This window comes from Trachemys scripta, chromosome 7 (genome assembly GCF_013100865.1).
Source record: "Trachemys scripta elegans isolate TJP31775 chromosome 7, CAS_Tse_1.0, whole genome shotgun sequence".
In the NCBI taxonomy this organism is placed as follows: Eukaryota; Metazoa; Chordata; order Testudines; family Emydidae; genus Trachemys; species Trachemys scripta.
In genome coordinates, this window is record NC_048304.1 from 84111945 (window position 1) to 84124033 (window position 12089).

General features: G+C 45.8%; 2 protein-coding genes across 4 annotated transcripts in view; one reads left to right on the forward strand and one right to left on the reverse strand.

Annotated features, from left to right (window-relative positions):
- Positions 1-12089, reverse strand: part of CDH23 (cadherin related 23) — a 544508-nt gene that overhangs the window by 83892 nt on the left and 448527 nt on the right. The gene's annotated exons all lie outside the window — the stretch shown is intronic.
- The window catches only part of VSIR (V-set immunoregulatory receptor), a 53780-nt gene that overhangs the window by 27557 nt on the left and 14134 nt on the right, over positions 1-12089 (forward strand). For both annotated transcript variants that reach the window (XM_034775591.1, XM_034775590.1), the window contains one exon: positions 2902-3009. In XM_034775591.1, coding sequence (XP_034631482.1) covers positions 2902-3009 — 108 coding nt within the window. The remainder of the gene's footprint in view (positions 1-2901; positions 3010-12089) is intronic.

The following is a 12089-nucleotide window of genomic DNA, read 5'->3' on the forward strand; positions in this document are numbered from 1 at the left end:
TTTCTGGATGCTCACTTATTCATGCGTAATGGTTAGTATTTCTGCAGCACCAGAGATGTGCATGGTGCTCTACAGAGAAATAAAATACAAAGACCCCTTTCTGAGGAGCTTATGATACAAAAGAGCTGGAACCGTCTTGGGAGTAACTCATTGTGGTTGACTGGCTGGACTGGTTTACTATCACCCAATGATCTGTGATTACTGGTCCAGGTCCCAAACTGCGCAAGCAGTGAAAGTAGGAAGTGAGCCATTAGAAAGAGGAATTCTGCAGCGTGCTATTCCGCGAACTGCCCAGCGCAAACACACAAAAGGCCTGGATGGAGTAAATACGAGAATCCAGTTCAGGGAAACACAGAACAGAAGTCTGAGATTTAACTGCTATTGCCACAAGCAGAGAATTGAGCAGTGAATTATTTTAGAGAGCTGAAGTGTCAGAGAGAAACCTTTTCCTGTGTGACACCATGAAAACTCTGTTACTATCCTGAGACTGAGACATCTCTCTTCTGACACAGAAACTATTTTAATTTGAAAACATAAGTATCTAAAGAGGAAATCCAAATCTCACATGAGTGATCAGACCAATACCTCACATCAGTAAATAACCTATTTATGCACCTAAATGCCAATTTGAACCCTAAAATGTGGTGTCCTAAAAACGATGTCCACATTCAAAAATGAGGCCTCTGTATTAATACAGATGGCTTCCCCTTTGGGTGCAAGTTACTTCTCCTTCCAGTTTTAGCCTTGTGCCCTAGAACATTGCAGAACTGGTGCTTATGCTAAAGATCACCATCAGACTTTGCAGCTGTGGGCAAATTCCAATATCAAGCACCAAAAGGCTAATGGCCAAGGGACTACCTGTTTGAATTTGACTTTAAACCCCCACTGTCAGGCAGAATGCATTCAAGCACAGTCCAGCATCCTGCAGAGAGAAAAAGCATCAAATTGGATGCATAGAGCAGTTCCAAGGAAAACGTCACTTACCCCTTGTGCTTTTCAGACCTTTTTTTTGTATCCTGTCATGTCATTCTGAGGGTTGAACCACTGTGTGCTTTGCAATTACATCAGTCACAGGCCTGATGCCTTCACTTGTCATCCTTTAGATTGGGAGATAGCAAATCAAAGCCTCTGCTACTTGTCTCTAGTGGCTGTGGAAATGGATATGAAATATCCCATGGCACTTTCCAGAAGAGATGGGGATGTGCCCTATCCAACATTCTCTCTCTCAACAGGGATCTAATGTCCTGTGGGTTTGAGCTGTTGCTGGGCACAAAATAGTTTATCTGTTTGTCCATGCAGTCACTAAACTCCAGGTATCTAACTTTTTTTTTTTTTTTTTTGAAGACACCTTGAGACTGGAAGATGCTATGTAAAACTAAACTGTATTCTGCAGCACAGCCCCCGCCCCCACCCAGAATTCTTAAATCTGCAAGATAATGCTAATTCTGAACCAGATGCTATAGAAAGAAATCTGGGAAATCATTGTCCTACTGAAAATCTGTTTATACGGAATTCAACAGAATCATGTACCAGTAATACATTTGGCTGCATATTGATATCATCGCCTATCAAAATCCTGTTCTGACCCATTTTAAAATAAACCTGACTTCTCAGGAAGAGGAGTCAGTCAGGGAAGGGTCCCCAGCGACAATATGAGATTCTTTTTTCATTTTTTTTAAATGAATTAATTTCTAGCCCTCATGATTGTGGAGAAAGATTTGAAAACATGACCCGTAAAGGCTCAAAAACCAGAATGCTAATAAAAATAACTTCATTTATTATTTTTAAACCACACTCATGATCTTTGGGCCTGACTCATGGCTTTTGAATGCCTGGAGTTGGCAGTACTAAATATATTCTGTGAATTTATAGTACTGCCAACGCCAGGCATTCAAAAAACATGAGTCAGGTCCAAAGATCATGAGCAAAATTCAGACCTAGAGAAAATAAAAGGAAATCTACTGATTTCAGTAGAACTTTAACCCTTGCACAAGAGCTGAATATGGTCTATTTAGAATTAAATATATTCTGTACTATAAATAAGGATAACGTAATCAGAAAGCTCAAAAATATATACCAACTTCATCAAAAAATCTCCTTTCTGTCACACTGCCTGAAATCAGTTCTAAATTTGCCAGAGCATTCATACCACTATACCACTCAGGTATATTTAGCCCAGATCCTGACGTTCACTTGCTCAAGATGTTTCTCTTTGTTATAAGATGTTCTAAGCAAGAATGGTCTGCACAGCTTGAAAATGCACTGCTTTCTACATCCTGCAATGCATTGCTTTCTGCAGTTAGCCTCCCACACCCTAGATCATTTGGAATATCACCATTCTGGAGAAGTTTGGGAACCAAATTGCATGGCTTAGACCCAGCTCAATTCTATAGACAGAAGAAATAATGCCACTTGCCACTCCTCCAAAGCAATGTCAAGCCTTCTGTTATGAGAAGTTTGATGGGTTACCCAGGTTTCACAGGAGTAATGGTAGCATGCTTGCATGAGACTTCTGGGAGCATCAGTATTACAGAATGCTTCTGGGGTATCTTGAGAAAACCAGTAAATTCTGGAGTATTTCACAGACAGGAAATGGTAAGTTAAATCTTATTTCAGTGCTGAATTCCCTCATTGGCCTGTTTAGTGGGTATTCAGTACAATGTTTTGTACATTGCTAGTTTTTCATTCTCACTTTGCACTTTATGTATGATGGGAGGCCTGAATCCACAGAACCTTTTCCTTTTTACTCTTGAATGCCTCAGCAGAATAGAGGTTCCTGAGAATTAGAACTAGGAGTTTTTAATTGTTCATTCAGAAGAGGGCCTGACTTTAGGCCATGCAGTTTGAAACAGCTTTTGCTGCCTCACTTATTTCACCTCTGGCTTCTTTGTTCTGTTTCAGACATCACAGCAGCTGCTCTGGCAACAGGAGCATGCATTGTGGGCATTCTCTGCTTGCCCCTCATCCTGATCCTCATTTACAAGCAGAGACAAGCAGTCAACACCAGGCGTATGTATCAAAACATTCCCATTCCCTCACTCCTTCCCTTCCTCACTTTTATTTCAATATCTCACTGAAATGATTAGCATTAACTGATGTTGGGATAATGTCTTCGTGAGTTCTCTCTCTTAGTTGGTTATTGCTAGGACCTTTCATGAAGAGGACACCACGCTCAGAAAGCCCTAATATCTGCACCAATGCAGGAATAAGTCAGCTCTGTCACTGAGCCTGTCAGGGGTTGAACTGAAGTTAGCCAAATGATCCCTGTCAATATTAAAGTGTGCTGTGTGGCTAAACGCCCTCCCTGTCCCGTCCCCCCCAGTGAAAATGTATCCATTAGCCGCCTGTCTGCATAAACAATCAGGCCCTCTGAAGCCATTTTCATATTGCCCATAGGAGGCATTCAGGGCTAGAACAGGCAAAGACTCATTACCAAGTCCACAGTGATGTAGTAAGATGCGGACTGTGAGACTTGGGCATCAGGAAGATAATTCTGGTCACCACACTATTAGCAATGGATGTCACTCATCCTAGACCCATATTTATCTCTGTTCCACACAAGCTTGTGTATTCTTACTGCTTCTTACTGTAATTATACATCAGAATATAAGCAGAAGCAAGTTAAAAATGGTGGGAAACCAATAAAACCTGGGGGAGGGGAACACATCCTCACATCTCCCAGTGGTTGCATTTGTGCAAAAGAAATGCTAATTTGTAACTGTGGTTATGGAAAGCTGCACATACTGTATGTTAAAGAACTACAGCTCATCAGTTTCAGCTTCCTCCTTTATAGCTCTGTGCTGCGACCTTCATTATGTAATTTTGTTAAACATCCTTAGGGTTACCATACGGCCGGATTTTCCTGGACATGTCCGGCTTTTTGGGCCTCAAATCCCCGTCCGGGGGGAAATCCCAAAAAGCCGAACATGTCCGGGAAAATAGGGAGGGGCCGGCGCCGCTGGGTGCTGGGCCGGGGCCGGCGGTGCTGGGCTGGAGGTGCTCGGCGAAGGCCTGGGGGTGCAGGCCGGGCTGGGCCGGGCCCGGCGGTGCAGGGCCGTGGGTGCTGGGCCGGGAGCTGGGGCTGGGCCGGGGGCCGGCAGTGCTGGCCCGGGGGTGCTCGGCCGGGGGCTGGCCCGGGGGTGCTGGGCCGGGGCCGGCAGTGCTGGCCCGGGGGTGCTCGGCCAGGGGCTGGCCTGGGGCCGGCACCCCAGGGCCTGAGCCGAGCCAGGCTGGAGACGCTGGGGCTGGGGCCGGGGCCGGCCGCCGGAGGGAGCTGCTCGGTTGGCGGGGGGGGGGGGGGGGGGCAGACTGGGCCGCACCTCCTCCCCCCACCCATCTTACCTGCTGCCTGCTTCAGGCTTCCCGCGAATCAAATGTTCGCGGGAAGCAGGGGAGGGGCCGGAGTTGGGGCGTGGGCGTGGGCGGGACTGGGGGCAGGGCCGGGGCCCTGTGGAGTGTCCTCTTTTTGGACACTCAAAATATGGTAACCCTAAGCATCCTAAAGGCCAGCATTACACATCTGGGTCTTAGCAAGCTATCAGATATGAGGAGGAGGCTGTCTAGCCTGGAGAAAACAAGCTAGTTTAAATAAATCTCTTGGGGATTAGTGATGGGGTAGGGAACACAGATTGAGGGCAGGGCAGTTTAATAAAACTGTAAATATGCAACAGCATGTTTTAAAGTGTGCCTGGGTGTGGTGGGGTACTTTGATTACATGACACCAATTCTTGGTCACATCAGATCTCTTACACTGTTGCATCAACATTTGCTGAAATATAATTTTAATTTTCTTACCCCTTAATTTGAGCTTCATTATGTGACAGAAATAGCTTTTCTATTCTGCTTTTCTTCTACTCAAGTGATTGAAAAAATTAGTTACTACTATAACTTTCTTTAAAAAAAACAAAACACTCCCTATATTCCACATTTCTATGGCAACAGAATCCCAGAGGAATGCCTCCTCCCTCCCACTCCCTCCAGCCCTAGGAAAACATGTAGCTCCAGGGAGGAGTTGGGACCCAGGCAGGGCCTTGCTCAGACTCTTCTAGGGCTATCACCACCTTCTATTGTGGTCTGGGCTTAAATTCAGCCCACAGGGCGCTGTGTTGGGGGATGGGGACTTTGAGAAATAGTTCATGAGAATTTAAACCCTGGTTGTGGTGACATTTCATCATTCCTTGGCAAACTGGGAAACTGTATAGTTTCTCTGACTGAGCCAATGGGTAACTACGTAGCTCTGACTACAATAAATTAGAGAAGTGATTTGTGTTGCACAATCTGGTGAAATGTAATTAGTGAAATATAGCAGCAAGTTTCAACATCAATCTCTAGCTGAAAGGAGGGGCCTGTGTTGGTGCTTCTGTACCACTATGTCTATAATCCTGGGTACAGGAGTTACAGCCTGCCACATGGAATATTGCCCTGTGTACAATTTGAGGTTGTTTTAAAGTGAATGGCAAAGCAAAAATGAACATTGCGTTAACAGAGACTGATTTGCTGAACGTCCCAGCTAACCAGGCTGTAGGGAGCGTTCGGTACAGAAGTAAGTTTTATATATTTCAGTATCTTTTCTCCTGTTTCTGAAAGATCCTGATTCACTGGACATATGCCTCAAATATGCCTTGGTAGATCCTGATTCACTGGACATATGCCCAAAATGTGACATCAACAAATGCCAGAAGTCTGACTGAAATCGATGCCAGCCCTGGTTGTTATGATGTCACAGAACAATGCATTCTGGGATATAGTCATTGAACCAAGAAATATTATTAGGATTTGATAGAGGTGGGATGGGGAAGAAATGAATTTGAAAAGATTAGCTTAAATTTATTTCTTTGCTGAATGCTCCCCCACAACCCTATTCCATTTGGGACTGAAATCTGAGTTTAACTTGGGTCAACTTTTGCTTTGCAAGCCACCTTTAAGCAGAGGTCCAGGAGAAGTGGTAGGCAGCAATGACAGAACAAACGGACTTGGGGAGGGGTCTTGTGATGGGTACAGCATAAATACCCCTCACAAAACAAGGCAGTATGAATGCTCATCCACACAGGCCTATGGTTAGCCATTCTACAAAGGCAGAATGCAGTGGACATGAACGCATATTGCAGGCTAAAGAGGGGGCAAACATTTCATAACTGGTCAATAGATAAATGTTGCCACCTTTCCTGTATGCATATTGTCCACAGAACACAGTGCAATCTCCCAATTACTCAACATTAGTCAACAGAATTCTCAGGGCCTGACAGCCCATTGCCCTTGTGTTGGTGCATAACAGGGGGAGGGCACCTGGAGCCTTCCCACTCCCACACAATTACAGTCACTGCCACTGGTGGGAATCAGAAGGACTGCGTCTTCTGTGTGCTCCCAGGGAGATGCAGCATCCCAAAGAGAGAACGGGAAGGCAGAAAGGAGGCAGGGCCAGGAACGTGCACTCTCACTGAACTGCGAAAACCAGCTACTACCATCTTGAGGAAATTTGGGGCTGAAAGAATCTTAGCAAGTTAGGGGTTGTACAAAACAAATTAATAAGGAGAATGCTCTGCCTCCCAAATAACATTTCAGTGTCTTATCAGGGCAGGGGTAGGGGAATGTGAATCAACAGCAGCAGCTCCAAAGTCATGTCTGGAGGAACAGTTCAACAAGATAAATTTTCTAAAGTCCCTCTGTGCACCTGTGAGTCTGGAGTAGAAACATGCCTCCGCAACTGTCCTTTGAGGGATTGTGGCTCTGCACAGTCCCCCATGCATGGCAGTTTCACTCTAAATGGTAAAACTTAGCTCTGTTCTCTAGTATGGTTGGTGAGAATTTGTTGTTCAAAATCCTTTTTGTTTTGAATTAATACATAAGAGCACAGATACCAGGGTGACAGGCCCTATGGGATTATATCAGGGTGGGACTATTTACAGTCTGACAGACAATTTTTTTCAGTGGTCTAAAATCCACATGCATACCCAGATTGCTTTGAAATTTGCTATGCTTCATCAGGGTTTTGGGTAGAGTTAGTGTTCAAAGTTTGGGGTCATTTGGGCAAGGGGTTCCAGAGATACAGCTCTTCTTAAAAAAAAAAAAAAAAGGCATCAAAATTTACAGTTATTACAGCTTGCACACACCTGGAGCTCAAACTATGGCTCTGATCCTCCCCAAAAGATATCACCTGTTCAGGTTTGATCTCAATTAGTGTCCGGTGCCCACTGCCCCGCAATATTTTAAAAGTTATTCAAGGTAAAAGTTGGCTTGAGAAGTATGGCTCAAGTCAAGTTGAAGAGCCAGAGAAAGTCATTTGTGAATATGCAGCAGGTCTGGTGCTCTGTTGGTGGCTGAAGGTGATGTGCTGTGGCCACTGAACCTGAACTACATTCATGTACTGTGAGGCTGAGTCATGCCTTTGGCAGAATCCTGAGAATATTTTGTTTGGCCCAAAACAATTCCCCCCCCCACAACTTTTCAGTTTGCTAAAAATGTCAAAAAAAATTCATTTTGGGTCAGCCTGAAACTATTTTTCAGTATGGTTGACAAATTGAAAAAAAAATCACACAGCTCTATACACGGGTGACCCACAATCACACCCCTTCCATAGCACCACTTTCTTAAAAACCCCAAACCAATAACAACAAAAATTCACTGTTCAAAAACTTAATTAATACAGACTTAAGTTTGACTGGCAATATCTCGTACCCTTCCAGAACATCAAATGCACCTATACTGAAACTCTGGAAATAAAAGAAAAGATTCCATCCAACAAAGTTAAGGTGCATGCCACGGCTACCCCACAACCTCAGTGCTGCTCTCCTTTAGCTGGCAATGGTTCAGTAAGGGTGGTACCACAATAAATAGATAGAAGGAATGACTCAGGCAGTTCCTGCTAGTGAGTTTCATTGTGGGAATACTCATGAGAAGAGAGCACAGAGGGGTGTGTACACAGCCAAAGCCAAATGAATCATTTAGAATTGTTATCAAGCTTTTTCCTCCTCCACCACACTCTTACACAAAACACACTGAACATACGTGATCGCATTCCTATAGGTATGAAAACATTTGCACACAGACCTTCACACATGTGCATGTGAAGCATATGCATCTGTACTCATACACAGCCAGTGCACACATACTTGTATGCACAATACCTACTGGAGTTGTATGAACTTGTGCATATATACAAGTGTATGAACAAAGAGTTTTACTGGATGAGGTTCTCTGGAAACTTTTGTTAAAATCCCCTCTCCCCCTCCCCCCCCCCCGCCATTTAAAGGGAGGAGTGAGATGATTTCGCTGTCTGTGAATGAATTCACCATCCCTGCCAGAGGTAACTAATTCCTGGGGCTTATAAAAGTACTTCTGAAGAGCAAGGATTTTGAAATTGGAATACACCAGACTGCACCAAGTGTCAAGTATTTTTTTTTTTTTTTAAATCTCAGAGTTTATATCCCCCTGATATCTCATTAGGCCTTTAATCCCACCTCTATTACCTATATATTGCTCAGGAGCAGAGTACAAATATTTGTAGTATGTGCATTTAATATAAAGTGTGCTTGTCAAGAGGTGTTGCATTTTCAGTGTGGTCATGAGAAAGTGTTTTGTTGTTTTTGGTTTTTTTAAGTGGGAAAACAACCAGATTTCTCTGTCCTGCACCACTATTTTTTGCACGGCCATGCAACCAGGGGACATGAAGTTTACCACAGGCTAAGGACATAAATATTTTAGGGTCCCCTTATTAAAACATTACCTGCATGTGTGCAGATAAATGCATGGCCGGCCTTGGGGAAAATGGGACTCTAGGAGAATTTGTATTTTGGTGCCATTTCTTTGAATTTGAGAACAGTAGCGTGGAGCGCAGAGAGCGAGGATCAGCTCCTGGCCCCAGAACCCGGCTGAGCTGCACAGGGAGGAGTTTCTGAGCCTGGGGACTCCCCTGGCCATACGTCCCCAGACCACCTAACAGAAGGAGAGCAAGTGCGCGGGCATGGGCAAGGGGACCCAGTGTCTGGCACGCTGGCTCCACAGGGGCAAGCCCTGCTGCCTGCCCCTTCATGTCAGCCTGGCAACTGTGGGTGGCATTGGCTCCAGCCCCTGGCCTGCCCGCACTCACCCCTGCTCTAGCTGCCCAGGCCTGCCAGCTTGTGGCACTTGGAAGGCATTCCCCTGGCCCTGTCGCCCACCTGTAAAGTCGGCCCTGGATAAATACATTGTATAGAGCATCATTTCTCAAACTGGGGTCTGGGAGAGTACTCCAGGGTTTCTGTGGCCCCTGCGGATCAACTCCTCCCCCTCCCTCCCAGCACCTCCTGCACGCTGGGGAACAGCTGTTCAGTGGTGTGAAGAAGGTGCTGGGAGGGAGTGGGAGAAGCGGGGACAGGGTGTGCTCGGGGGAGGGAGTGGAAAGAGATGGGAAAGAGGAGGGGCAGGGGTGGAGCTGTGGCAGGAAGAGGTGGGGCGGGGCCTTGGGGGAAGGGGTGGAGTGGGGGTGGGGTCTGGGGCTGAGCTGGGGACTTGAGGGTCCGCGAAAAATTTTATATAAAAATGGGGGTCCTTGGGTTGCTAAAGTTTGAGAACCGCTGGTATAGAGCATGCACCCAGGCATAGGCGCCGACTCTGTGGGTGCTCCGGGGCTGGAGCACTCATGGGGAAAAATTGGTGGATGCTCAGCACTCACCGGCAGCTCCCCGCCCCGCCCCCCCGCCCCAGCTCATCTCCGCCTTCGCCTCCCCCCTTGAGTGCGCCGCATGCCCGCTTTTCCCCCCGTCTCCTAGCGCTTGCACCGTGAAACAGCTGTTTCGCACGGCAAGCGTTGGGAGGGACGGGGGAGAATGTGGCACACTCAGGGGAGGAGGGAAAGGGTGGAGTCGGGGCAGGGGCAGGGCCAGGGAGGCACGAGCACCGGTGCTGGGGAAAGTTGGCGCCTATGCACCCAGGTACAAACAAGCCTGCAGTAGCCTAGCTGCAACCTCATTTCATATTGTGCTAACTTCAGAAACGGAAGCTCCTCCTTCCCCTTCTATTAAGTTTCAATCCAGGATGGCTCCACTCTTCAGAACTAACAACACAGTAAGCCACAAAACATCAGGGCCTCTCATTTCCTTTGAGTTCAAGAGGTGGCAGCTGAACACTGGAGACTTTAAGACCTGAAGATATCAATGAAAAAAAAAAAAAAAAAAGCCCTCAACTCCCGTACTGCAGAATAGTCCTCCTCTTCTCCCCTCCTAAACTGGTTTTATGTCCTACGGAGTGAGGGGAGGAAGATCAGGACATGAATTGCCTTCCTCAGAGGGGAAGAATCTGTAAGCCTGGGCAATGCTCCAAGCAGTTTATTTATTTGTGCCTAACGTGTGCAAGCCCCGTTCCGCCCACCTCCAACCCACTCTGTATGCAAAGATTCCCCCTTCACCCCAGTGCAGAAAATCAGGATATTAAATTGGATCCTGGCAAATGTAATCTACTCTTTCATTCTTGGACCTGCATTTCAACTTGTCCCTTCCCATCACTCTCTTTATTCCAGGCTTTCATTGAGCAGGGTTTCCTTCTAGCCAGATTGATACTTAGCACAGCATCATGTCTTTCTCAACAAGTGTGGCTCAAATTCTCTTACAAAGCTGCCGCTAATCCCAAAGCCAGAAGGGGTCACACGACAGCAATGAGTACACACCTCTATGCTAGGGCAAGGTGAGGGGGAGTGATAGATATCTCAGGTCACCCCTGAATATAGATCTTCCCACCAATGGCACTGCTGCAGGGTCATGCTATTGTTATAGCAAGTAAAAATACAGGCAACAGCTGCACTTTAAATTAACCCACTGGAGTTGGGATTCTTGAGAGCTGGTGAAAACAATAGTTAATGCTGATGAATTTTGCATCATGGAATTAGAGCACAAAACTTTCAGGGTTAATACTAGGAAATCTGCCTGCCACAGTCCAGTCCTACAAGCCTGCAGAACACTCACTGAATGGAAGATCAGGGCCTGGAATGGAATGAGCAGTATGGGGCCCAGGAGTCAGCCCACTTAAACTGAGAGGGGAGAATGGATCGACAGATGGGAGAAAGGGAAGGATACGAGCAATGAGAAATGAACAGGGAAGAGGCACAGAAAGCTAGACAAAAGGAGACATAGCAAGAGAGAGAAATGAGGAGGAGAAGCTGAGAGAAATACTGATTGCTCTTATGACAAAGTAGTATAGTTGTTACACTTGATGTATAATGAAATCCACTCCATTTTCATTGCACTAAGAAATTCCAGTCATGAAATAATCTGCAGAACAGCCAAACATCGCTCCTGCTCTATATTTATTGTGGACAATTAACCATGTGTAAAGGTCATGCCAGTTTACAACAGAGGAGCTCCTCTACTCACGTCTTTATGGAAAAGAGACCTTTTGTTGGGGCTTTGTCACAGGGATTGAAAGCAACGTCAAAAAGCATCAGTACATTTGCGACAAAAACCTTCTGAGGGAGTGAATGCTGCTTCAGAAGGCAGCTGTGTGTCAGCAAAGTGAACGTACCCGTCAGTCCCAAGAGAGCTCTCTGCAGAGTTTGTACAGCTTGCCTTGCACACCTACATGGCCACAATGCGCAGAGCCTATACAGATGTGACACGCATGGGGCACAGAGTGTGAATTCTCCCATAAAACTGGCAGAGTAGGCCAAGCATCTGCTCTGTTGATGTTACTATGATCTGGAAACTAAACAGTAGTAATAGTGATGGTACTAGTCCGAATATTACTACTATTAATAGGGGTGATGCTGAAATAACTGATGTTGAAGTCAACTTTATTAACACTAATACTGACATTACTAACATTGGGCCAATTCTGTAGTCCAAGCTCAGACAAAACTCCTGTTGATGCCATGAGCCTGTTGAGAGCATGGCCAAATTGTAAGACTCTCTCACCAATAAGCCCTAATGGAGAACAAATACTGTAAAATGCAATTGCTTTGAAACGATGGCTCTAATTGGTACAGTTGAGTGCCAATGCTGCTGAATCAGAATTTGCTTTGATTTAATTTTCCTAGGGAAATCAGCAGCTGTGCTGTGTTCGCACAGAGCATGAACTGCATACACCCACCCTAAGAAATCTGAGCACTCTACAGAAATCAAATC